The sequence below is a fragment of the Gopherus evgoodei genome, unplaced genomic scaffold (genome assembly GCF_007399415.2).
Source record: "Gopherus evgoodei ecotype Sinaloan lineage unplaced genomic scaffold, rGopEvg1_v1.p scaffold_66_arrow_ctg1, whole genome shotgun sequence".
NCBI lineage: Eukaryota > Metazoa > Chordata > Testudines > Testudinidae > Gopherus > Gopherus evgoodei.
The window spans coordinates 278,482-306,477 of record NW_022060087.1 but is presented as its reverse complement, the minus strand read 5'-3'; the positions used below and the strand labels follow the sequence as shown (position 1 = coordinate 306,477).

At 40.8% G+C, this 27,996-nt stretch overlaps 1 protein-coding gene across 1 annotated transcript; it reads right to left on the bottom strand.

Moving 5' to 3' along the window:
• Positions 1–73: 73 nt before the first annotated feature.
• On the bottom strand, positions 74–27,996 carry PBX4 (PBX homeobox 4). Its single transcript, XM_030547670.1, has 9 exons — positions 27,755–27,996; positions 20,982–21,055; positions 10,615–10,856; positions 10,054–10,244; positions 9,586–9,721; positions 9,125–9,281; positions 5,274–5,380; positions 3,218–3,304; positions 74–897 (listed from the first exon to the last, which is right to left on the bottom strand). The coding sequence occupies exons 1-9, from the start codon at positions 27,979–27,981 to the stop codon at positions 805–807; spliced, it is 1,314 nt and encodes a 437-aa protein (XP_030403530.1). The 5' UTR covers positions 27,982–27,996; the 3' UTR covers positions 74–804.

Below are 27,996 nucleotides of genomic sequence, written 5' to 3'. Positions count from 1 at the left end.
AAATGGCTGCACTAAGCTGCTACTAACCAGCAAGTCCATAAGGATAAGGGGAGGCTCATGAAAAGGCAGGAAGGAAAAAGGCTTTGGAAGTTTATTATCTTTGATAAAATTTCAACTGAAAATGAGGACTTTGTATTAACATTTTCATAAATGCACAAAATCTATTCACAGGGAAGTCTGAGTTTACACTAGACATTAAATTAGAACTACATGAAATGACACGAAAGATGGAAGTTCCTATTCAATAGCAAAGTCCAATGAAAAGTTTTGGTAAAGCAATGTTCTGTTCTGGTTAATTAGTTCAGAATGAATTTAAGTAAAGAAAAGAAAAGCTTGTCTTCCTATACAAAATTACAGTACAGAGAACGCGTACAATTACAATACAGGGGGTTTAATTGTTAATAACTATCAACTAGAACAGAAATTTCATAGTAAAAAAATCTTATGGAAATTAAAATAAGTCAACTTTAACTGGAAAATCTGAGACAAATGCCAAGTCTTAAAAGAGATACTTTCAGATTCTTACCATAAATTTAATATTTAAAAAATGAATTTGGTTAGGAAAATGAAGCAAGTTCTTTTAAAACAATTTCACATCCCAATGGGCAGAAGTAAAAAGAACTCAACTGTGTCATGCTGAGAGGTAGAGAGGTATCACTGTGATCACAATCTTCTATTGGTTCCAGGGTTTTTCTGAGGTAATTAGCTGTGTGTCAAGTTGTATAAACAATAGTATTGGCAAGAGAGCAACATTGACAAGTTACACTAATGACCTCTTTCCTCTCATCAATAGGTCCTAAAAACTTAATTAGATGCATCCGAATTAACACTTCCAGGGTCTCCAGCAGGTGAAGTAATTGATGAAGGGGTGGTAGCATCCTGCCAGCTGCCATTAGCCTGAACAGGGGAATAAATCGATTGTCATTAAATCCTTAAGATGTTACTTGCATCCAAAAGATAAAGCATTTTAGTTATCTTATTTCCACATTTCAATAGAACAGTTTTGTGCTTATGAAAGTGAGGAATTAAAAAATTAGAACAGGGCTCAGGGCAAACGTGCTACAAAAGCTCCTCCTACATATACCTCTTCTGTGCAAGTGTACCTCAATCACTTGCATCACACCAGCTGCTCTTCTATTCCAGATACAGACTGTAATATGCATGAATCTGAGACTAGGACATGACACCAAAATCTCACTGGTGACCTATGCCTAGATTTTAACTGCATCTCTATAAATGAAAGATGGGTCCATTAACCTCTTTGCCACATCAGGCCCCTTCACCCACCCCAGTAAAGAACATTCAAAGCATAATTTAAAACAAAAACAGGAGGATCTATAACATTTATAGGTCATTAGCTAACCTGAAACTGATATGAAGTTTGTTGTGCTTGTAAAGAAGTGTGTTTCAGACAGGAATTTCTCATAAGCCAAGCAAAATGCTAGTGCTAGGCTGAGTGGGGTATCAGCATGCTATTTCCTTTATAGCTAGGGTGACCACACAGCAACTGTGAAAAAACGCAACAGGGGATGAGGGGTAATAGATGCCTATATAAGTCCCAAAAACAGGACTGTCCCTTTAAAAATGGGACATCTGGTCAGCCTATTTATAGCCCACTGGGTATTTTTTAAAGCTTAGACCAGCGGTCCCCAAACTTTTGAGTGTGTCTCTCTCTCTCACACACACACCCCCCAGCGCTGGGAGCAAGATTGGGGGTGGGGTGGTGGAAGAGACAGAGGTAGAGGCAGAGGCCGGCGTCTGGGCCTGCGGCCAGGTATGGGTCCATCCCTAGCTCTGCCCCCAGCCTCATCCCCAGGCCAGGAACAGAGCCATAGGCTGGTACGGGCCCAGGATTGGAGCCACACTGAGGTTGGGGACAGAGCCAGGCACAGCACTGGGGGTCAGGGATGCAGCTGAGTACAGGACCAGGGAAGAGCTGGATGGCACTTCCTTCCTGCCCCCATGGAGACTGGCCAGGCCCTACCACACCCCACCCAGACATCTCTCTACACTCCCATAGGGGGGCATGCCCCACCCTTTGCAGACCTCTGAGACAAGAGCCTTTCCACTGAAGTAACTCAAAGAGGCTAGCTAGCCCCTTAGCTACACAGGCAATCATTTTGGGCATGGCTACACTTGTAGATATACAATGCTGTGAGTTAAACCCATCTCCGGAGAGCGCAGTAGGGAAAGTGCTGCAATCCGTCCACACTGACAGCTGCTTGCGCACTGGCGTGGCCAAGTTTGCAGCACTTGCAGTGGCATTGGGAGCGCTGCATTATGGGCAGCTATCCCAGCATGCAAGTGACTGCAACGTGCTTTTCAAATGGGGGGCTTGGGGTGCAGTGTGACAGGGAGTGTGTTGTGTGTATGTGGGGGGGGAAGAGTGGGTTTGTGGGAGGCTGAGAGCATGTCAGCATGCTGTCTTGTAAATTCAGCCAGCAGACCTCCCGCTCCCCACTGCCCCCCCCCACACTCTCTCTCTCACACACACACACACACTAATGGTTGTTTTGTCTTGGAACAGATAAGCAGCCAGCTGTCAGAAACGGAGCTTTCAAACAGCATATCCGCATTCTTACAGCAAGTTCAAAACAATGGCAAGAGTGGCCACTTGACTTAAAGGGATTACGGGATGTTTCCGGAGGCTGATCAGAGCACAATAATGCAACACTCATCCACACTGGCACCGTGGTGCTCCAGCGGGGGCACAGCAAAATGTTATTTGGGAGGGATAGCTCAGTGCTTTGAGCATTGGCCTACTAAACCCAGGGTTGTGAGTTCAATCCTTAAGGAGGCCATTTGGAGATTGGTCCTGCTTTGAGCAGGGGGTTGGACTAGATGATCTCTTGAGGTCCCTTCCAACCCTAATAATCTATGATTCTATGATTCCGCTTGCCAAGGTGGAGTACCAGCAGCATTGTAGCCACGGAGTTAGAGCGCTCTACATGCCTTGCCAGTGTGGATGAGTAGTGAGCTAGTGCGCCCGGGGCTGCTTTAAATGCACTTTAACTTGCAAATGTAGCTAAGCCCTTAGTGTCTGGGGATAGAGCAGGAATAGCAGAACACCACTAGGTTCTGGAAATCACCTTTTTATAAACGAACAGTAATTTACAACTATGTTAAGACACAGGATGCGTGTGTAACATAAGAAATGCATTCTCTAATTCACGCTAAAAATTCACTTATCTACTGGAAGTGAAGTCAAGCTCCTTACATCAATGCGCTGCGTCGTATACAAAGGATTCCCCACAATGGTGTCATATCTTCCTGTCTGGTGTATGACATGATGTAAGGAATCCATCTGTAACAAGAGCACATATGGAATGGGATTAACAAGGGACATGATCTGATAAGAAATGAAGCAGTGTGGTTGTAACACAGCATTCTGATGCCTAGAGCATGTGATAAGGAAAGATGTAGAGGGCCAAATAGTTTTAACTTGCACCTCTCAAGTGGTTTTCTTGTATGAAGGGAATTGCCTTCATGGTTCTCTTCTCTCTACAAAGGTGGGGATAACAGGTTTTTGTGTTTTTTTTTATTAAGGCAAAAATATTTCTTAACAAAATTAAATGAAAAGTCTAAACCTATGGAGGTTTAAGGTAGACTTCCTGACTGCTGCTCATATTATCAGTTGGATTATCCGAGTAGCTCATTTAAATTAAAAATTAAAAAGCTTAAATATTAAAATATTGTTAACAGGTCAAACTTTCCTTAAAAGTATGAAGCAAGACTCACTTTAAAATGATAAAATGTTGATATTTACAATGTAAATTAAGATGCAAAGCTTTTGATAGGGTCCCCCACAGTGTTGTTGCCAGCAAGTTAAAGTATGGATTGGATGAATGGACTACAAGGTGGATAGAAAGCTGGCTAGATTGTCGGGCTCAACGAGCAGTGATCAATGGCTCTATATCTCGTTGGCAGCCGGTATCAAGTGGAGCGCCCCAAGGGTCGGTACTGGGGTCAGTTTAGTTCAACATCTTCACTAATGATCTGGATGATGGGATGGATTGCTCCCTCAGCAAGTTTGCGGATGATACTAAAATGGGGGGAGATGTAAATATGCTGGAGGGTAAGGATAAGGTCCAGAGTGACCTATACAACTTGGAGCATTGGGCCAAAAGAAATCTGATGAGGTTCAACAAGGACAAGTGCAGAGTCCTGCACTTAGGACGGAAGAATCCCATGCACCACTACAGGCTGGGGACCGACTGGCTAAGCAGCAGTTCTGCAGCAAAGGACCTTGGGATTACAGTGGACGAGAAGCTGGATACGAATCAACAGTGTGCCCTTGTTGTCAAGAAGGCTAATGGAATATTGGGCTGCATTAGTAGGAGCATTACCAGCAGATTGAGGGAAGTGATTATTCTCCTCTATTTGGCACTGGTGAGACCATGTCTGGAGTACTGCATCCAGTTTTGGGCCCCCCCACTACAGAAAGGATGTGGACACATCGGAGAGAGTCCAGCAGAGGGCAACAAAAATTATTAGGAGTCTGGGGCAGATGACTTAAGAGGAGAGGCTGAGGGAACTGGACTTATTTTAGTCTGCAGAAAATTGAGGGGGGATTTGATAGCAGCCTTCAACTACCTGAAGGGGGAGGTTCCAAAGAAGATGGAGCTAAGCTGTTCTCAGTGGTGGCAGATGACAGAACAAGGAGTAATGGTCTCAAATTGCAGTGTGGGAGATCAAGGTTGGATATTAGGAAAAACTATTTCACTAGAAGAGTGATGAAGCACTGGAATGGGTTACCTAGGGAGGTGGTGGAATCTCCATCCTTAGACGTTTTTAAGGTCCGGCATGGGATGCTTTAATTGGTATTGGTCCTGCTTTGAGCAGGGGTTGGACCAGATGACCTCCTGAGGTCTCTTCCAACTCTAATATGTGATTCTATGATATATGGGATCACTGTTAGAACAATTTAGGCCTCAAGTTTAGAATTTATAAAGCCAAAGTTCAAGAAAAATAGGTCCTTGAAGGGTTCCCCGCAACCTCCAAATTCCACATTAAAAAACCCAGCTTTGTTCAGCTATAATCATTCCTTGAAATCTAACCAATAGAGCACTGTTCCAATACAGGAGAGCTAGGAAGTGGGGGGTGGGAATCATTACTCTATCTTTATTAAAGTATGAATACTGAATGTGCAAAACCAGTTATTTAATTTTACAAATTTGAATTTATTTCCATCCATTGGGTCCAGGAAAGAACAGTACCAAATGAGACATTTGCCTTGTTGACGAAGCTGTGTGCCAGTTCTCCCACACGCCTACCTGTGACTGCACATTGGCTCCCACTGGGGAGCTCTGATAAGAAGTCAGTGACTGCAAGTTTATAAAAGAATCTCCAGAATTTGTCATCTTAAAAGAGCCAGAGGAACCTGAAAAAAGCAAGAATAAAATTTAGCCAAATGCAGAGAACGGTTTGGCTCTTTCTTCAAAAAGAGAAATATTATGTTCTCAAGTTTGAAGAAAAACTACAAAAAAAATAGATACATACAAAAAAGGCAACTTTCACACACTGCCAAAAGATACCCAGGGCAAGTATACGCCTTCAGAAAGTGACTAAAGGTTAAATAAGAGAAACAAACTGATACAAGTACTGTCTTTATTGGCAAAAGACAAGCCATCTGGGTCCATGATACACACACTCCTGTTTGGTAAGTATTAAGGATACACCATTATAAAGAAGGCATGATACAGCGATTACTAAAACATAGGCTGCACTTAATTTTCAGAGGTACTTAGGCATCGAAAGATGTAGACAGGTGCCTGGCAGGATTTTCAGACGCATCCAGGTACCAAACTTGCCACTGAAATCAATGGGAGTTCAGCATCAGGATCCTTGTGAAAATCCCAATAGGCCACTTATCTGCATCTTTAGTTACCTAAATACCTTTCACAATCTGGCCCCTAGTCTATAACCTAGAACTCAAATTAAGTAATTAAGTTAATAGGTGTTCAAAACAAAACTCCAATTAACATGAACAGAGATTAAAAGGCCAATCCTTGGGTCTGGCTAAGCAGCGTGCAAGACCCAAGTGTGGATGTAAGAGGTAGAAAGATGGTTTTATGCATGTTTCTAAGACTGATCCTCAAATGCTTTCTGCACTCATCCCCAAAGCAGAGCAGCCATGCCAACAGCAGCATTCCCCTAAGAAACATTCTGCTAGCGAGGGATTGCTGGCATGCAAGCCACCATGTCCCCTCCCCCATGGCTTCATGTCCCCTGGGAATTCCCTGTGGGCAGCTTCCAATAGAAGAAGAAAAAAAAAAGAGCATGCCAAGGATCTGGTCCCAAAGGTATAACACATTGATGGGAAGAATGAGACACACACCTGGGTCTATGAGATATAATCAGTGTTTAATTTGTGCCAGGGCTGAGCCCTAGCATCTTAAGGCTTGGTAATTCATAGCTCTAGCACTTATGGCCTTGCCGCATCAGTTATGAATGTAAAAATAATTTTTACTTGAGCCCTGGCACCTCTTTCATTACATATTAGGCTCTGGATATAACCCTCCATAAAACAAACCTCTCAAGTCACATGATAGCATGACAGCCCTACAAAGGGCATATTTCCATGTAAAGAGGTTTATTTTTAAACCACCAAATTAAACCTGTAACATTACAAAATGGATCTAGTTTTTCCACTCCTCTAGTCACTGTCTAAAAGATGGTGGTAACTCCCTGATGTAAAACACTTCTTCAGGTTTTTCCTTTGACAATCGTCAGTAAAGCCAAACTAATGTGCACTGCTGATGGGAAGTCTCACTGGTTTACTGAAATTACTCAAGTAAGCAAACAGAATATCCAAGGATAACGGATCCCCATCTCACACATTTAACTTAGATTTGATTTATGAAATATTTTGTACTGTAATATCTTAGTAAGCCTTCTGAAGTAAGTAATAAATACTTAGTTCTTGGTTAATATCTGTTGGTAATATTACTCCTGGGGGATTCTGCACCACTGCACATGCGCAGAATTAATGTCCCCCACAGAAAAATGCTTTCTGATGGGGAAGCAAAGGGAAGCCACAAGAACGGTCATGTGACCCTTCCCAGCAGTATGTTTCAGGTGCCCAGGGCAGCCAGCAGAGAGGTAATTCACTGTTGGGCAAGGGGCAGGACTGGGAAAGACTCGGCTGGTGGCTCCTACTCTGTGCTGGGCTCAACTGCTAGTCCTGGCTGGGCTGGGAAGGGAAGAGGAAGTACTCCCCCTGCATGGCATTCAGGGCCACATCAGACCCACCCCCAGATTTCTCCCCCAGCTGTAGGAAGCTCTGCAAACTCTCCCCCACCACCACACTTCCTGCACCCATCGCTCCTCAGCTGCAGGGGGAGGGTATGACGAAGTGGGACTGTTCTTAATGTTTCCTCTAAATATTGTAGGGGTGCCTCAGTTTCCCCTATGCATTTCTTAAGTCTCTAGGTGGTGGGATAAAGGCCAGTGTGCATAAATGGCCGACACACTGTCTCCTGGCAACTAATGGCCATGGGCCTTCCCCCCTGCAAGGTGATAGCTAAAGGTGTTGGAGAACAAAGGAATCAGGTGACCTCCTGGCCCGGAAAAGGGACAAAGCCCAGAGGAGATGGGGCTGGAGGGGAAGTCAGTTTGGAGCTAACTGGGGACGAGGAGTGAAGTGCAGACGTGGGTGTCTGGCTCACTGCCTCCCAGAATGGACCTTGCTAAGGTGTCCTGTTCTCTGTACCTACAAGCTCTGTTTTAGAGCGTGTTCCTGTCATCTAATAAACCTCTGTTTTACTGGCTGGCTAAGAGTCATGTCTGACTGCGAAGTGGGGGTGCAGGACCCTCTGGCTTCCCCAGGACCCCACAAGGGCAGACTCGCTGTGGGAAGTGCATGAAGGGGCAGAGGATGCTGAATGCTCCAAGGTCAGACCCAGGAAGGTGAACCCGTGTGAGCTTCTTGCCCTGGAGACAGTCTGCTCACAGACAGGAGACTTCACCAGAGTCTTGACTGGCTTTGTAGGGCGCAGTTCCAGAGCATCACCCAGGGACTCCGTGACAGAGGGATTACTTTACAGGGAGCTGCTCCCACATCCGCCCAACCCCTGTGCATCCAGAGCCCCTCATATCCAGACACTCCCTCTGAGCCCCACTCCCCCTGCCTGTGAACCACCCCACATGAGCCACCCGCACCCAGATCCCCACCCTACCAAGCCCCAACCAGCTGCACCTGGATCCCCACCCCACTGAGCCCCACTCCCCCAGCATCTGGACCCCCCCACTAAGCTCTCCACACTCAGACCCCCCCTGCTGAGCTCTGGCCCCGCCCCCCACACCCAGATCGCCCCCCCCTTAGCCCCATCCACCTTCACCTGAACCCCCCTGCAAAGTCCCATCACCATTTCACCCAGAACTCTCCCACAACAAGCTCCTGTGCATCCAGATCCCCCCCAAACACCCAGATCCCCCATTGAGCTGCTCACATCCAGTGTCCCACACAGAACCCTCTCAACCCACACCTGGATCCTGCCTTCCCGCACCTGGTGCACCTGGCATGGAGGAGTAGGGCCCTGGGGTGTTTCTGGGGCAGGCCCAGTCCTTGCTCTGTGTCAGGGTTGGGTGCAACCTCACTGCTGAGTCTGTGTCCCTGGGGTAGGGTGCGGTGCACAGTGCTCTCCCACCTCTGTGCAGCCAGTGGCCTGTGCTACCCAATGCCATGCTTTAGCTTCCACATTTATTTAACAAATAAAATTTGCAGAATTTTAAAATACTGTGTGCAGAATTTAATTTTTTGGTGCATAATGGCCTCAGGAGTATAATATGAGGCTTCCCTATAAAACTCGCTACTAATTTTTTCTGAGACAGATAGATGTGGTCAGGGATGCACAAATTATGTGGGACAGATTAGGAAGGTGAGAATTAACAAGTTTCAATTGTATCTTTTAACATGTCCATATGATTAGTCAGAAGTATCAGTACACACACATACAGTCTCTCATCCTCTGTGGTGCTCTGACACTGTGTTAGAGAGATTAGGAGGGCCATTTGCAACAAGAATGAGAAGCCTCTGGCTCTGGACTAGAGAGGCTTCTCAAAGCAGGAACACAAGAAATACCCTTTTTAGAGGCCGCTTTTCCCTACTGGGGTTCTTACTTACCAGAATTTGGTGTTGATGGAGAGTTTGCCTGGTTACCCTGGGCCACCACATTTGTTGCATCCACTGCTGTTTTTGCTGCATAAATGTTAGCCTCTTCCTGGAACTTCCCCATATTTTTTTTGTACCGGATTCTCTTGTTACCAAACCAGTTGGAGACCTAGAAAAACATCCTTGTCAGTACTTGACCAAACTATCATTATCTCCTAGTAGTTACTGTGACTGCCACCAAAGGTAATTTTAAACTAAGGTTAGAGGGAAAAATTTGCCATACAGCTTCTAACAAAATCTAGGATGCATAAAAGCATCTTTCACCATAATAGTGGTAACAATGAGCCATGAGAGTTTAACTGCAAGTCTCCTAGTGACAGACATGCATTGATATTTTACCAAAAAAAAACCACATTATTAAAATAAAAAAGCATCTTTACAATGAGAGCAATTTCAAATAAAACACTGTTTACCTGCGAGACTGTGATGCCACCCTTCTTTGCTAGCTCTTCTTTGGCTTCTTCACTGGGGTAAGGATTACTCAGGTGGGAATAAAAATATTCATTCAGTACTTCTGTTGCCTGTTTGCTGAAGTTACGCCGTTTACGCCTAAAAATACATAATAGATATTCTTGCTTAAAAAAAAAATTAAAGAACATATCACAGGGATTTGTCTCAACTCCTCTGAAATCTACTCTATATTGTTTCAGCAAATATGCAAGACAGACTTAATAGCTACTAAAGATTGTAATATTAATGATAATTAAGCATACTTCGTAACCCACAACATGTGGTGTGTATTTAAAGATATTTATACTAGTTCTAGGTTGTAAATGCAGGCATTGTAACTCTTATAATTACTGGCATCAAGCAACATAAACACTTCAGAAAATGTGGTCAGAGCCAATAGCTGTTGCCATTGGGCTGTGCTTGTTTATTACCTTGCATCAAGAAATCGTGAGCGCAAGATCATCACTGCCTCACATGTGCTCTGTTTCAGCTGCATCTGGATAGTGCTGAATTTGCCATGGATTATGTTCACCATGCGCTCAATTTCTTTTGGCGAAATTGGCCTTGTTCTACTCTGTTCTCTGAGAAGATTCATAACATGGGTGGTGAACTCACTGCACGCCTGAAAATAAATTAAACAAAAACACAATAAAGTACCCCTAAAGTTCAGTTTAATTTCCCCAATAAGTGAATAAATCCAGAATATTTTAATTCATGTTTAGCTTTACTCCTCCATTTGCTCTTAAAAGTATTGCAACAAGTATAATCTTTCAGTTAGCTTAGACATCAGACTAGGTAAATTAACGAATGTCAAAAGTCCTTTCATTTTAGTCTAACATAGTAAGCTGAAAGATTTTTAATTGAATTTGCCATCCTTGCATTCATATGAATAGATTATACTCCCTGTTCTGCACTTACAACCAACAGCAAAGGAAAAATGGTTATTTTTTTTTAATTGAGAGGATAAAAACTCTTCCATGCAGAAAGATCACCTGTTCATATTTCTCTAGCTCAGAGTGGTATATCTGTCGGATCTGTGACAGCTTGGCCCTGTAGTCAGAGTGTTCAATGCTATTGTCATTTGGACAGCCACCTGATGTTGCTGCTACAGTCGTAGGTCCTCCTCTTCCTCTTTTCTCGGGCCCGGAAACACCCTCTGCCAGCAACATGTTATCTAGTCTCATTAGTTGAGCATCGGGGGGATCTTCCTCCTGAATACCGCGAATACTTAACACTAGATAAATATAAACAGGGATCAACAGGTTATTTCTGAAGTAGGAAAAAAGTCAGCTTTAACTCTGGCAATTTATATTCTCTTCACAGATTTTAATAGTCATGTCTTCATGTACAAGGAAAAAGGGGACAGTTAATGAAGCTGAAAGATGACAAATTCTAAATTCACAAGATGCTGCTAAGACCAAGAATTTATCAAAATTCAAAGAAAGATGGTATATTCTTGTTATACATATAAATGTACAAAGTTATAGTAATTAACATTAAAACAATGTTGGAGGGGACTTAAAACCTCATGCTTCAGGTCTTCGGCTAATCTCTAATCATTAGAGGTTAGGTTGAGAACTTCATGGAACAAATAACCCCCCATTTGCCCCTGCAGGGTTTCACCATCCTCAGAAGCATATGGTACTGGCTACTGTTGGAGACAAGATATTGGATTGGGTCTGATCCACCATGGCAATTGCTTTATTCCTATACATGTAACTGAAAAGAATGACACAAAAGTACAAACTTCTATGAAAGTCAGTACAACAGGGATGAATTTTGCCTAGTCTGTTTTATGTCACCAAGTCTGACACCTCTGAATTTTCATTAGAAATCAGACCTAGAGGTATTACTTTGTGAATAGTCTAAAACCACCAAAACAGTCCTATACTTAAGTCTGAATTGTTCATAAGTCTCTACTAACTGCAAGACAGCCAAGTTTTAGAGCTGTTTATGAACTTACATGTTTCTACATATGTAGATTGTTTAAACATGTTTATTTTAAAAAATGCTACTAATGATTTCCTTCTCCCAACTATGTTTTGTCTCAACCGCTGATTGAGGGCAATCTCAATTCTAAATAAGCGCTTGCAGAACAGCTAACCCAATTGAGCAATATACATATGCAATCACTTTTCAATTCTTTCTAATTCAAATTCTATTCTTTGCTTGTTAATTACAATTTTTAGTCTCAAGAGAACAGTAGGTGCTAGACAATTGTTAAATGACTGAAGGTTGCACAGATTTGATATCCTATAATATTCACACACCAAGGACACATTTTTTTAATACAAAGATTCAAGATGAAGGAGATGCCATAATTATGAAGCAATTGGGTAAAGGGACCATCTTTCACTGTAGGCAAGACCAGGATCCAGATTAACAAGTACATGGACACTTAGTATACACAGTTTACAAAATACAATATAAATAAAAATCAAGGTTACCTTACAATTAGAAATTCAAAAGCCAACATTCACAATACTGAAAACACACATACTACAATAAAAATTAACCTTTAACTTTTGTTGAGTCTCACAATATTTTACAAACCATATAGAAACTACAAGCCATGCAGACAGTGAAAAGACAGACAATATACAATCTTACTATAAACTGCCAATGTAGTCAAACTTCTCCAGAGTGCACCTCCCTGAACCCATTCTTTCTACCTCTGCCAGCAAAAATAAGTAGAGCAAGGGCACGCACATAGGACCAGGGTGTCAACATAAAACCTTAAAACCTTGCTCCATAAGCCTTGCTCCACATAACAGCATTGGCTTTAATCAAAAATAGTTCTTTGATGTCAACTAAACCTCAGTTGCTTAACTTTAAAAAAGTTACATAACTCCAGCAAAAGTTGGAAAAAGCTGAAGTACTCAGTGCTTTTTTTGCCTTGATCTTCACAGACAAGGTCAATTCCCAGACTGCTGCACTGGGCAGCATAGTATGTGGAGGAGGCGAGCAGCCCTCAGTGGTGAAAGAATAGGTTAAGGACTATTTAGAAAAGCTGAACATGCACAAAACCAAGAGGTCAGATACAATGCATCTGAGAGTGCTGTGGGAGTTGGCTGATATCATTGCAGAGCCATTGGCGATTAGCTTAGAAAACTCATGGTGATCAGGGGAGGTAGTAGACAATTGGAAAAAGGCAAATATAGTGCCCATCTTTAAAAAAGGGAAGGAGAATTCAGGGAACTACAGACCAGTCAGCCTCACCTCAGTCCCTGGAAAAATCATGGACCAGGTCCTTAAGGAATCCATTTTGAAGCACTTGGGTTGAGGAAGGTGATCAGGAACAGTCAACATGGATTTACCAAAGGTAAGTCATGCCTGACCACCTGATTGCCTTCTATGATGAGATAACTGGCTCTGTGGATATGGGGAAAGCAGTGGACATGACATATCTTGACTTTAGTAAAGCTTTTGATACATTCTCCCACAGTAATCTTGCCAGCAAGTTAAAGTAGTATGGATTGGATGAATGGACTATAAAGTGGATAGAAAGCTGGCTAGATTGTTGGCTTAATGGGCAGTGATCAACGACTCAATATCTAGTTGGCAGCCGGTATCAAGTGGAGCGCCCCAAGGGTCGGTACTGGGGTCAGTTTTGTTCAACATCTTCATTAATGATCTGGATGATGGGATGGATTGCACTCTCAGCAAGTTTGTGGATGACACTAAGATGGGGGGAAGAGGTAGATATGCTGGAAGGTAGGGATAGGGTCCAGAGTGACCTAGACAAATTGGAGGATTGGGCCAAAAGAAATCTAATGAGGTTCAACAAGGAGAAGTGCAGAGTCCTGCACTTAGGACGGAAGAATACCATGCACCGCTACAGGCTGGGGAGGGACTGACTGGTTTAGGCGGCAGTTCTGCAGAAAAGGACCGGGGGATTACAGTGGATGAGAAGCTGGATATGAATCAGTGTGCCCTTGTTGCCAAGGCGGCTAATGGAATACTGGGCTGCATTAGTAGGAGCACTGCCAGCAGATTGAGGGAAGTGATTATTCTCCTCTGTTTGGCACTGGTGAGGCCATGTCTGGAGTACTGCATCCTGTTTTGGGCCCCCTACTACAGAATGGATGTGGACAAATTGGAGAGAGTCCAGCAGAGGGCAACAAAAATTATTATTATAACTATTTTCATGACTCATGAGAATAGGCTGAGGTAACTGGACTTATTTTAGTCTGCAGAAGAGAAAAGTGAGGGGGGATTTGATAGCAGACTTCAACTACCTGAAGGGGGTTCTAAAGAGGATGGAGCTAGGCTGTTCTCAGTGGTGGCAGAAGACAGAACAAGGAGTAATGGTCTCAAATAGCAGTACGGGAGGTCTGGGTTGGATATTAGGAAAACTATTCCACTAGAAGAGTGGTGAAGCACTGGAATGGTTTACCTAGGGAGGTGGTAGAATCTCCATCCTTATAGGTTTTTAAGGTCTGGCTTGACAAAGCCTTGGCTGGGATGATTTACTTGGGGTTGGTCCTGCTTTGAGCAGGGGGTTGGACTAGATAACCTCCTGAGGTCTCTTCCAACCCTAATCATCTCTGATTCTATGAAAAGAAAAAAAAAACCAACCATCTTCCAACAGCAGGAAGTCGTCCTGAATTCCTTTCAGATCACCTACAGAAAACAGTTCTTAATTTTTGCATATTCTTTGCAAGAAAGCAACAGAGTATGTGTAACAGACTGATATGGATTACACCATTTCCTCTAGATACAATACTTCCCCTACTACATTCAATCTTAAAACAGTGTACCGTATTTATTGAAGAGTTTCAGACACAAAATCTTGGGCAACACAGACTGCATTAACTCCAGAGAATGAGCAAGGAGTTTTTTCCACTTTTAAATGGGTTTAAAATACATATATGTGCATAGTGAAACACCATTTATGTAGCAAACACAGCCTTGCCACCCATAGTTAGCAGTTCCATGGTCCTCAACTTTGTTTTACTCTCTCACTTTCAACCTAGTAAGTCTGTTCCTCTGACTTCTACAATTCACCATCCTTGGTGTAAATGGCCTCTCGTTCCAAGATTCAGGCACGGAAAATGGAACAAAACCAGGTCCACAGAAAAAAGAAAGTGAAAAGCAAACTGAAAAGATGCTCTCCATTAAAACATGAGTGGGAAATTCTGCTAAAAGGAGGGTAAGGAAGGGAAAATGTTGCATATTTTTTAATCAGCAGCCATTCAAATTCTTACCAGAAAGTAAAACAAATGAAAGCATATTTTTTACTGCAGACTATACACAAAAGTGTTCCTCTAACAGCACCATTACTGGATATTTTTGTAATATGGAAACAAGAGGGAAAAAAATCGTTGTTCTTTTAACTGCTAGTTCTATATTTTCAAATAGTTCTGAACCATGGGTTGGCCATTGGAACTGCAACCACAGGGACAAGTGAGCCAGAGTTCATTTGCCAACTAATCTTGGCTAAAATTCACACTAAAGTATTTTGATTGGTACATACGAATACAATTAACAGGAGCAGATATATTTGGGTCTCATTTGCTATTAGAAAACAATTCTGCCAAACCCTTTTCCATATGTACTATGCTGCATATCAGAATCTGCCTCAGTGCTAGAGTCAAGCTCCCAGCTCAATTTTCTGTCACTTGTTTAATTATGGTAATTAGATATTAGTTATCAATTACACATAGGCTCATCTCAAGCCAACTCTTGAAATGCATGTATGAAATGCTTATAAAGTCTCAAGGGAAGAATTTAGTTGGCTGATTTGAGTCAGTCACAAGTAACTAGAGAGGAGTTAAATAAAATTAACATTTTGTAGGCTACACTTCTATACCAGTAAGTCAAATGTTTATTTAATGGAACTCTGTCAAGATGATTAAACCTAGGCATTACAACTGAGCTCTCTTTTTTTTTAAACCTACTACACAACATATATTTTAAACTCCTCCTGGTTTATCTGAAATTCACTTAAATTATACATATAATTGCCCCAAAGATCAGATATTTTAATAGTTAAATAAAGCCATTAAAATTAAACTCCCCAAAGTCAGGACTTCACTGGGGCAGCTGTTATAGGTGGTCAATTTTTAGGCCTAATACTTTCAACATCCCTCTTCAACTAGTTTAACATTTGAGTTACTTTTGGTATTAATAAAAAATGCTTGATTCATTCAAAACTATCTATTTGAAGAATTCATAACCAAGAATTTGAAACATGTAGCAGACTGTTCAAATCAGTGAGAACAAAAGCTGTATTCATTTATGTAACAATCCTCTACAGCCAGTAATCATGGAAGAGGATGACTGGATGAACAAAACCATAACTAGCACAGCCACTGTACAGGGTGGTATTAAAACCAGCTTGTGGAAGGGTATTTAAATACCACAAGCTGTCTGTAAGTCATTTCAGTTGAAACCATCTGGATTTAGTACTGGTCTGCCTTCTACCAAAAAAGAAAGTGTTTGGAGCAGTAGAAAAGTGAGAAGCTATGGATTCTTTAAACAAATTCAAGCCTACGACAAGACACAAGAACAATGCCAGGATTTTAAAGTCTGTTAAGAAACAGGTGAATCTCCTCATACTTTTGATTTTTTTCAAATTCAGGCTAATTTGCCACACCCATCTGTCTGCCTACAACACAATCTGTCTCCTCAAGACAACATCAGCTTCAGGACCTGACAGAAGTAAAGTGGAAACATAAAAAAACAACAACAACAACAACAAACAAAAAACCACCAATCACTATGCTCCTTCCTCTGCTCCCTACCCACAAAAATCAGGGACATTTGTAGCACAAATGAACCTTTAAAGCCCCCTAAAAAAAAGACTTTCATTGGCATTAAACAATGATTAATTAAAAGCAATGACAATTGATGATGCACTATTTTCTCTGATATAGAAAAAATCAAAAGCGAAAAGTTTAGCTTGAGCTGCACAAGAAAGAAAGAAGAAGAAAGAAGAAAGAAGAAAGATCACTAATGTGATCATAAACTTCTAAACTAACATGGGTATCCCACATCATCTTCCCCATATGTTACTGTGTGGATTGGTTCGGTCACTTAAGTTTAGAGGTGGGCTAGAAATGTTTAGCCTTTTGGTAGCCCACTGGACCACAATGCTAATTAGATCAATTTGTTCATCACTGTATCAATACCTTAATAAGTGATCAACATATCAAACTGGACAAAAAGATCAACATGTTTAAGTTGCAGCTGCACTAGTGTGTACTGCATTTTAAAACACTAAGATGTACAATAAACAACATTAATATTATGGGGTTGTGTGTCAAGACTTTATTGAACAAAAGTGGGAGTAATTGGGTTTTTTCTAGCAGTTGTACTGTATTTTCAAAGGTTATTACCATGTACAGTACCAGAGGATGAGTGAATAAAAGAAAAAGAAAATATATAATTGATGGGTTCCTACTTTAGTTTTTGGTACAAACTTGGGACCAAATATAAATTAAGACATTTATTCATTTTGTTTTTTTTTATCTGTCCAGTAGAGAGACAATTCTAAGTAAATGTTCTGCCATTCTGCTTATGTAGTTACCTATCACATATTCAATGTTTTAAGCATGACTCAGACTTGTCCAGGCTTAGTAGTATGCCCAAATCTATCACTATCCATTCATCATATTTATGAATGCTTTTAACACCCTTCAGGATCATAAAGCCCTTTAAACTGGTGCTGTCATATACACTAATACAGTATTATACATTCCCCAACACAACACCCACTAGATATTCATCAAAATGTAAAATAATTATACCAAGCCAAATGAAATTCCCATCATTTCTAATTAATCCTTAATTAAAATACATCACAACCTAAGGTACTGAAACTTCACTCAATATGCAAATGCAATCATTACAATATATTTACATATCATTAATTAAAGATCTGCAGTTCTGTAATGAACTGTATGAGATCACTGATGCCAAAATAAAAATGATATGCAATTTGTTTAGGCTTGTTTTCCTCTCCAGATTTTCTTCCACGTGGCAACAGAGCAGAAAAGCTAGGGGTAAATACATCTATTGGCTGTACGGCACACAAAAACAGAACCTTGAATGTTAACCCCTCTGAATTTCAAGGCATTAGAAGAAGAGGGATAGGGTGAATTTGAAAATGCCGGTCTCACTGGCCCACTTTGTACAGGTGTAAAATAACTACACAAAGCGCAAGGCACTGGGACTCAGAGGGTTGTACAGGTGTTGACTGACTGGAATTTAATAAACAATTCTGATGAGACATGAGGGAATCTATGGAGTAAGAAGATTTCCTTTTAACAGTTATTTTTTAAAATAGAACTGCAGAATAATTAATTGGCTCTCAGCAGGAACTGGGACTAACTAATCAGCACTAAGCTGCATGTAGAAAATGTACACATTTTATTTATTTTAAGGCTTGGTGCCTATTGCAGTGGCATTTGGAAGCCATACAATTTTTTTTCTTAAATAATCTCCACACACATCACTTCCAACCATCCCTTACTGCTACCAAGAGAGAAACCCTCATAATCGCATCATTTAACAAATGGGCCTCCCATTGCACCCTGAAGGCTATCAAATCCAAGCTATCACTAGCCACAAGAGGAAGCAAATTCCACAGCCAATGACCCTCTGCTAAGAACAACAGCCCTCAACCCCCACCTCCACCCTGGAGAGCCCACTTTTCCTCTTCTGGTCTCAAGTGTTGTGACAGGACAGAACTTTCTTAAAAGTCAATATCTGAAGGTCTTGTAGATTCTCCACCACAGAAGAAGAAAACTAATTCAGAAGGAAGACAAGTATGATTCTGAGTGCTAAGGAACAAGACGACAATGTAGGAATTTCAACAAACCCAGCGACAAAGGGAAAACACCAGTTGAGCCCCACAGCACTTCCCAAGTTCTAACAGAATGAAAAAATACAAATTGCATTAACCTATTTGAACAACCAGCATGTTAGAGGAAGGACAGGGTATTGCAGTCAGTGGGAGGGGGAAAAAATGGTATGTTATAAATTGCTAAACAAAATACTTATTGATTCTTTGTACAGCAGTCATGCCCAGAAGTCTCAATCAAGATCAGAGGCCCATTTTGCTAGGCACTGTACAAACACATAAGGAGACAGTAGCCCTGCCCTAAAGAGCTTGAAACCCAACATAACTCAGGTGTTTGTTGCAATCAGTCAGAAAAAGGAAATCCTCAAGGATAATATTTGCTTTTATTTCCATTGATGTACACACCTGGACATTAAAGCTATGAACAGCTTTTATATTTGGACAAGCATAGCTTTCTGGAGTCAATTATCTGATGTCCATGGCAGCTGAACACCAAGAAAAGAGTCTGCTAGACAGATTTATTTACAACAGGTTTTTAAAATATTCTAAAGACAGAATAGTACTTTGCCAGTTCTCAAAAGAACTAAGTGGGTGTTATTGTGAAGGAGGTTAGTATGGACTTCAGTGTAGCACTGGGTTGTGCTCCTTGAGGGAGCACTGTCTGCCCCCTCATACATTGCTTGGGTTAGATGTACCTTCAATAAATGTGTGCGGAGTATGTGTATCTAGGACATACTTGAAAGTGAAATATCTATTTCAGTATATTTTTCCTGGTGAAGTATAGAAATAAAAATGTCATTCTACAAACTACAGTGACTGAATTATTTAATCCAAAAAAGAAAAATATAAAAAAAATCATATAATCCAGAGTTCAAACAGTAGTTTGAGAGAAGGCTAGATTTGGATAAATCAATTTTAACTGGCAAAGAAGAATAGTTACTTTTACAAGTATTTTTTTAAAAGCACTTTCTGGCCAAAATTTCTTTACATTTTCCGGCTGGCTGCTCAATGGAGGGGCACATGGCTTATCCTGAGCTATTGTGAGTGACACTGGCACACTAACAAAGGGAATGTGGGAGAGAGGTTTGGGGGGCCAAACATGTTTTAAACTGATTCAGAGCTAGAAAGGAAGCCTGTGCGCCTGGGTCACAAAGAAAGCCTAAACCTTATGCTACAGTATGTCCAGGCTTTTATTTGCTTGAAGCCATAACATCTGCTCTCCATAATTTAAATAAGGAACAGACAGGCCATCAGACATTCAAAAACCTATGAGACCAAAACAAATCCAGCGTAGCCAAGGTACTGGAGTCTCATGTTACAAATATGTTTAAGTCAAATAGAAGTTAAACTTCCAGGTTATAACACAGAGTAAGCAAATCCCAACATGGAAAAACAAATAAAAAAAAAGTGTGCTGTAGTGCTTGGATTAGTCTCCTTTTAGCTGTCCTAAGATTAGCTCCTGCTCAAAGGAAAAAAACCACATAGGATAAACAGACATAAGAGACTATAGCATAACAGTTCACAAATTTCTATTCCTTTAAAATTTTCTTAACAACAAAAGAAAACTGCTGCCATGAGAACTCAAAATATGTCAACTATAACATTCTCTTAACACAAAAGTGAGAGTGTGTTGCATTTCATTTAGTATCACATACTGTCTTTGATGCTAAGGACATCATTGAAGATAAAACTAGATGGCCTTAAGTTTGGAAATATGATATAAAATTGATATACAAGATAATTACAAGTTATTTTTTCAGTATAAGTTCAGTACCAAGGGCAGTATTAGGATATTAATGTTAAGCAACTTATATCATAAAGAATACATTTTCTACAATTAAACAGGTTCTATAAGTAATTATCCTTTAATATAGCATCCAAATTCAGTAAGCTCAAAAGTTTACACAACAAAGCACAATAAAACATCCCGACATCACTACCTGGGAGTTTATAGATGATGAACAACTGATACACTGGGTGGCGAAAATCAAAATCCACTCACTCCTAACCACCCCATTCCTGCTCACAAAGAAAATAAGTCACATAATCCACCTGTCAACTCAGTTTCCTGCTGCTTTTGTCTTCTTTCCCCATTTATCTGCTGCTTCTCCTCACAGCCTCTCGTTTCTGTGGTCTAGTTCGTTTTCCAGTGTTAATCCCCTAGTCCCTCCACAGTTTTGGGACCATCTTCTTTCAAGAAATAGCGTGATTTGGGCATTCTATTAAAGACATTCTGGTTGTCACCCCTTTGTGTCTACACATGTCTACTCAGAGATTATAATTGTAATGTTTACATTTTATTTTGTTTTTCATATCAAAAAGCAATGAGCAGTAATATTTCCTTCAAATCATGGCACAGCCTACATTGTAGGAAGCAAGCTACAACTAATCTCAACCTACAGAAGCACAATGGGCCAGGAAATCACCATTAAAACCTTAAGCTGTAAAAATCATTCACTCAGGAAAGACCTATTTCAATTGCACTTGACCCAGGAGATGTTCATTTCTGCTACCCAACTTTCCAAAAATCATTGAAAAATTCCAAAACCACACCTGTTTTTTCCTTGATCTCACACAGCACGCTGAAAAGAGCTGGTTTCATTCTGTGGCAATTCAAGGCATGTTTTCTGAAAAGGAGAGAAAGAGAAGATGAATGCTGAGTGGAAGGGGAAAGAGGCAGGAGTGCCAAGGTTTATAAAAAATAGATTCCATGTATTTATAAAAATGAGCAAACCAGAGCATAAGATTAATGTACATTTTGAAGTTCTAGTCACACAGTTCACTCAAGGTCGTCACCAGAAACTCTCTACCAGAATAATTTATAGCCTTGAAATACTCGATTGCTTATAGTTGGCAGAAGCAAAACAGAAGTTAAACTCTGCCAAAAGTATATTTTATATGATGTAGTCAACAAATGGCTGCTTTCTGAATTAGCATTCTTCCAATTGCTCTAACAAAGCAGTCCATCTAAAATATGAAAAAGATCCACATTTTTACATTATACAGATTCTGAACCTTAAAAACAAAACAGAACTTAATTACCATTGATCAAATCAAATATTGTTCCTTTTAGTTTAATCAAACTCAAAACAAGTATCAGTCTCCAAACAAAAGGAGACTGTTCTTCCCCTAGAACAGAAACGGAAGAAATTGCACCCAGAGGATTGTTGGGATCTCTGGGCAAAAGGGATGAAAGGCAGAGATACTTTTTAAGGAGGGGTAGGCCTTAATTGATCAAGAGCAGCCTGGTTGTCTAAGGGACACCTCTGTGCAAGCAGGAGGACCTAGTGCCAGAAGCCACATCATACATAACTAATTATACATTCATAATGTGGAATACCATACAGAGTGTCTGACTGTATCCTTAGTATGAAATCATAGCACACATTAACTGCTTCTTTGGGGCGGTTATGTTTGTTGTGAATATATTAAAAGCAGCATGTGCATATTATGAGCTACACCTCACCTTGATGCACCCATGTAATTCTATCAAAGAAAGGGATTTACAATAGAAATTCTGACACAGCTGTAGCTGGAGGGGCACTCAAGCCCCACTAGAATGTCCACCTACTTTTCCAAATAACCTAAAGTACATTCTGCTTTGACAGAAGCCACTTGATGCTTCCAGTGTTTGAGACAGATACCACCGCATACTTTTTTCCCTGTTTTTTCAAACAGAAATTATGGGAAGGGGAAAAAGATTAATAAGTATGTTACACTTGTTTGTGGAAAGAGAGAGTACATTAAATTACATCACTAGCCATGAGTAAACAATGTCCACTTTATTTCAATGTACCCTCTAAATAAATCTAAGTTATCACTCCAGAAATATTTCTTATTTTGTAGTTCAGTAATGCCCAACAGGCACTGTAGATGCAGTAGCTGCCTCAAATAGCTTACAATTGAATATGACAAAATAGATGAAGGGTAGGATAGACAGATATAAAATACAAACTAAGTAATCAGGGAGATGACACGCAAATGTCTTGTTAGTACAGTTTTTTGTTGGTAGGGTATTCTTTTAAATGGGAAAGTATTCTTTTTTTGTATGCAATGGAAATTGATTTATGCAAATCTCTATGTAAATAACTATTAGCAGCATTCTCTAAAACAAAGTTTAAGAGGACAAAGTCAACTTAAAAAAAACACTTCTGTCAAAAAAGTTTATAATCTACTACTCAAAGCAGCCACTACATTACTTGTAATTGACAGAGAGGAGAAACAAATAATTGTATTCCTGTTTGACAGAACCCACATAAACATTCATTGTTTCCTCTACATAGTCAGTTTTCCCAGTCTGTGTGGGTCATTCGAAAACAAAGGGAACATTTTAGAAAGCAGAACGTATGAATATAAATCCACAAAAATTGATAAGAAACGGAGTGGAAGTGTGGTATCCAAAACTCCACCCCACCCCCCATTTAAAACTACTACTTAAACAACAACAGTCATGGTATCCTGCAAAAGTTAACTATTTTCACAATGTTTTACTACATTTGGAACCAATCTTGTGTATGTCAACATTTATGTTAGCAAGTTTCACACTTTCAAATGATTACTATAAAGAGTGAAAAAATATGAAAGAACTTTGTAATCCTCTATTTTTACCTGTGCACACACTCTTTGTACCCCTATATATCATAAGAAGTTTGAGATAGAAACTACAAAAGGAGTTCTCAAACACCCTGATGAGATACACTCTGCATCAGTAAAAATACAGTTTCCCTAATACCAAAATATACAAGAATGCTGAAATTAATTCCTTTGCCCTTTTTTCCCATCCATAGCAAGTAATATCTGCTTTTCTCCCTATCAATGGTAAAGCTCTTTCCATTACAATCTCAGTTGGTCTCTCCTCTAGTAACAGAAGGCATTACATTTTATTTCAGTGTCATTCAGAAGTCTTAAAAATAAGCTTGGCCTAGTGTTCTCACAGGCTCTGGTACCTTCATATTTTCCCCCCAGACATTTGCTGAGGGATCTTCATACACAGCTGAATACTTAAGCTATTTAAAAAATCTTATAAACCATACTACTTCACTGAAGAGATACCAGAGCTGATGCCATTGCTGTATCTCTCACCCCAAAAAGTGATACCTACCATATTCTCAATTACAGCCAGACATGTAGCTGCAATTGCAAACTGTGAATCATCCTCACGAAGTTTGTTAGAATCTCTCTCTGGAAGAGGATACTAAAAAATTATTACATTTCTCTGGGGGAGATTTTTAAAGGCACAAATGGCAATTAGGCACCTGACTTCCACTGGAAGTTGGGAGTTCGGTACCTGCCATTTGTGCCTTTAAAAATTCCCTCTACCACCACCTCCTGTGATGACAACCCCTTTTGTAATTAAATAATTTAAAAATTAAAGTACATTCAGAGCTAGGAGTAACCCCTTTTCAGAAGTTTTCTTTATTAAATACAGATCATCCTGATATTCCTTACATAGCAGTACTCAGGCTATGGGTAAGGGCTTAAAAGGGTACTCGATTTCCTTACAATCCCCCATCAATAAGATTTACAACAGGTAGCTGTAAGCCTCCCATAAATATTCAAATACAATACAAGAATTGAGCAAAACAACACAAGTTGAAGTCCACTGACTAGTTTACTTCAATACATGGAACCAAGACAGGCATAATGCATATTATCAGATATCTAAGCAGATCAATATCTACCCACAGACAAGCAGCCTGAGAACAAAGGCAGCTGAAAAGAAAGCCAAGTGGATTCTATTGTCCTTGCTTGATGACAAACCATCAATTCCAGACCTTAAAACTCGGCTCTCATAAAAATAGAGCGAAAAAAGCTGGTTTTCACACTAAATAAGCTAGATGTGTTATAATTCTCAGAAACAGGCTCCCCAGAAATCATTACATAGCTAATAAGGCCAATATTTTCTCTTTTGTAGAATGATAAAGTTGATTAACATTGATATTAAGCAGGTTACTTATGTAATTTTTGGCAGATTATTTTAAATAAAAACAGCTTCTCTTCAGTTTTTAGCTTGCAGTCTAAAATTTAGAATATAAATAATAAAAGTTCTGAAACTCAAGAGGCCCCAGTGAAGTTATGAGGATTTGAAACCCAGTACAGTTCAATATGCAGTTTTTTTTTAAATACAGAGTAAAATTAAACTCTAGCAAATAAAACAGCTGGAGCTAAATCACGGCCAAGCCATCTTGCAGATAGATAGGTATTCCAGGACACTCTGCCTAACATCCCTGAAGCATCTGTGCTACTGGTTGCACTAGATTTGAGGAGGGTTGCTTCACTTTCTTTACAATGACATATAGGCCTTCTTACCAAGATTCTCCATCTGCAAGTAGACTGCACAGATGGACCCATTATTGTCTATAATGCAAGAACCTGTGTTGTGCATGCACAATCATCTCACATGCCAAGGGCACTTCTTATAAAAGTTTGAGCTTTCAAAAACTTTGTGCCTAAAATATCTAACAACATTTTTTTCTAGAGATTTCTGTTTTCTAAAAACACTGAAAATAGCTAAAACAATTTAGCCTACACAAAAAGCACTATGACCCCATAATTAAATTATTGTTTATAGGCAAAACAAAGGAACTTCCTAAGCATTCAACTTTTTCAGCTCTCTTGTAGATGAGTTTTGAAAAATCAAACAGAACTGCAGTGCCTTGTGTGACATACACATTAATCTGTGCATGCACTTAGTATGAAGTAACTATAAACAGCTTTAATTTTGTGTTGCAGTGACTGGTAAAAAGAGAGAGTATATTAGGGGATGCCTCATACTACCACCAGTAATGGAAAATATGTTAAGGAGCTTGAAATAGTAGCAGCATCCTCTTCAGTATTTTTTTTCATTTCAACATGCATTGTTCTGGCGTAAGAGGAACACAGAAGAGCACCTCTGAAGAGTCCCTCTGACTCAAACTAGTCCAGAATATTGTTTGAAAAACTATAAGGTAGAACAATATCTTTCCTCAGTAAATACAGTCTAGAAAACTCTAATTTTACCACAAACTCTCTCCTAGGAAGCCCCATCAACATTCTCTTTTTTTAAATCAATAACTATTTGGTTAGAACTTATCTTCGGATCATACCAAACATGTTTATGGGCCTGGGGTTTATTTTCAGTAGTTCTGCATACTTGCATAAATCACTTTCACATGGTTTCCAAAGGTGTAGTTAAAACCTGCTCTACAGTTTCTGAAACAGTACAGACCATGACTTGCCAGTGTCTACAGTTACAAGTTAAACCATTTTCAGCACCAGTTCAGCAGCTGACACCAACAGGTAGTTTACCTAGCATAGACAAGGCTTAAATGTCAGGCCAAAGAAACTTCTCAGAGTAAATAAACCTTGGTTTAGGTAATTTATAATAGAAAGTCAGCCAGACTGCTAACCAAAGTCACAAATCACTGTCTGGAATCTGATACATGAGTATTCATTTGCTAATTTTATAAGCCAGATCTGTTTTACTATCTATCCTCCACTTTCCAAACTACTTCCTCTAGTCTATATACTTTCTACAACCCGTACATACCAAGTAAGCAAAACATATAATTACAGAAAGCCAATCAGGGGCACAGATACCTCTAGGGTAGAGAAAAGAAACTATAAGATCTTGAATTATGCTGATATTTTTACATCAGGTTATGTTATTCATTTTATTATTTACATCCCCTCAAGAATCACAAGAGCATACAATATGCACAGAAGAGAATGTACTCCTCAGGTAGGCTTCTCTCTTTAAACACAAATACAGTTAGCTCTCACCCAAGTGAGGGGTGATACAGACAGAGTGCTGCCAGGTGCTGTGAAAACTGCTCACACATAGCTCTGCCAAAGCACCTTAGATCTGAAATGTAATACATCTGCCATTCAGTTCCTGTGTGCACGTGCCCCTCCCTATCTCAAACACACACCTCTCTGCCAGGGCACTTCAGTCCTGAGCTGCAATCATAACCTTGCATTTAGTCTACTCCTAGGCCAAATTATACAGTAGTTGTGCAACAGACAGAAAAAAAATCATTTTCACTTGTGACTGGAGCTATGATGTGAACCCCTATCTGCAATAGTGAAAGGACAATTCATTAATAAGAAAGGCTAGCTTTTAAAAAATAATTCTAAGCAGCGTTAAACAGTTCACAGTCTGTTATCAATGAGACAAAGGTACAAGATCCTCTCAGTCAATATACAAATCAACTGTTCATCTCCCATACTGAAAGTCTCCACGCTCTTATTCTTACTAGGATGGGAAAATAAAGTCTAGTTAAAAAATTCCCCTGAGCAGAACTGGCAAGTAAGAAATCCAAAATTTAGATCCACAGCCTCAAATTCTCCATGTTCTCAGGAACTCAGTAACGTAGAACTGTTCATCTCCAGGTCATTTGTGCCATTACAGCTAGTGAGTCAAAGACATTGCCATTAAGTGACTTCATTAAGTAACCTGTGCAAAATGAACTCATGGGTCTCAGCTCTATTCCTAGCAGATAAGTGTCTATACCATAAAAACCTCCGCCATCGAACTTTCCGTGCCCCAAAAGCAGTCTCAGCAGCAGCCGAAGAACGAGAGGTCAATAAAAAATGGACTGCTGTCATCCATGAGGTGGGGGTCTCTCCAGGGGAGGGATGAGACACACGAACTAAACAGTGCCTGAGGAAAGTTTGCTTTATTGCTGCCTGAACTGTTACCTGCCCTGAAGATGTATACGGAACTTCAGTCTCCAGGACTGTCTGGCAGACACCTTTTACCAGCACTAAAGTCCCTTAAATAAACTGTAACCCTATACTGAGGGTTTGCTCCTAAGACATTACCAGGTACCCATAAAACTCACTCTACCGTTTTAAGCGAAGTTCCTCTGTGAAACTAAATCAGGCTGCCTCAGGCCTTGCCCAGCGTACAAATTCACAAGCAATACGGGAGATGGAAACAGGCAGGGAAGTTAGTATCCAGGCACCACACCTAAAGCAGATGCCAGGCACTACCCCACTCTACACTTTAGTGCCATACACTGCCATCCCCTGGAACCAGGCTCTGGTTCCCAAAGACTCCAGGATTTGGAGACTCTGTCCATATCCTGGTACCCAGCTCCTAGGGACTGACCTACACAGCCCAGGCCCTGATGCCGAAAAGCCCCAGGACTCGAGACCCTTCCGCCCCCAGAGCCTCGAGCTTCAGAGACTCTATCCAGCTTCCAGGGCCCAGGTCCCCTAGTCAGACCCCCCCGACCCTGCGCCTGGCCGCGGCGCGAGCCGCCCACTCATGAAGCCTCCCTGCAGGCGCTTCTCGGACCCGGATCTCCTGCCCGAAGGGCCGCACGCCCCGTCCCCTGCGGTACCTGGCTTGCGCCTCGTCCAGGCTCTGGTCGGTGATGGCCATGATCTGCTGCAGGATGTCCCCAGTATCCTGGTGGCCGGGGGGCGGCGGCCCCGGCTGGAGCCGATGCGGGGGCGGCGGTGGGGGGGCGGCGGCCGGGTCTCCGGCGGAGGGAGGCGGCGGGATCCCCCCAGGCAGGGAGACCCCCGCACCGTGCGCCGCCGCCAGCAGCCGGGACGGGTCCTCCATGGTGGGGGGAGGGGA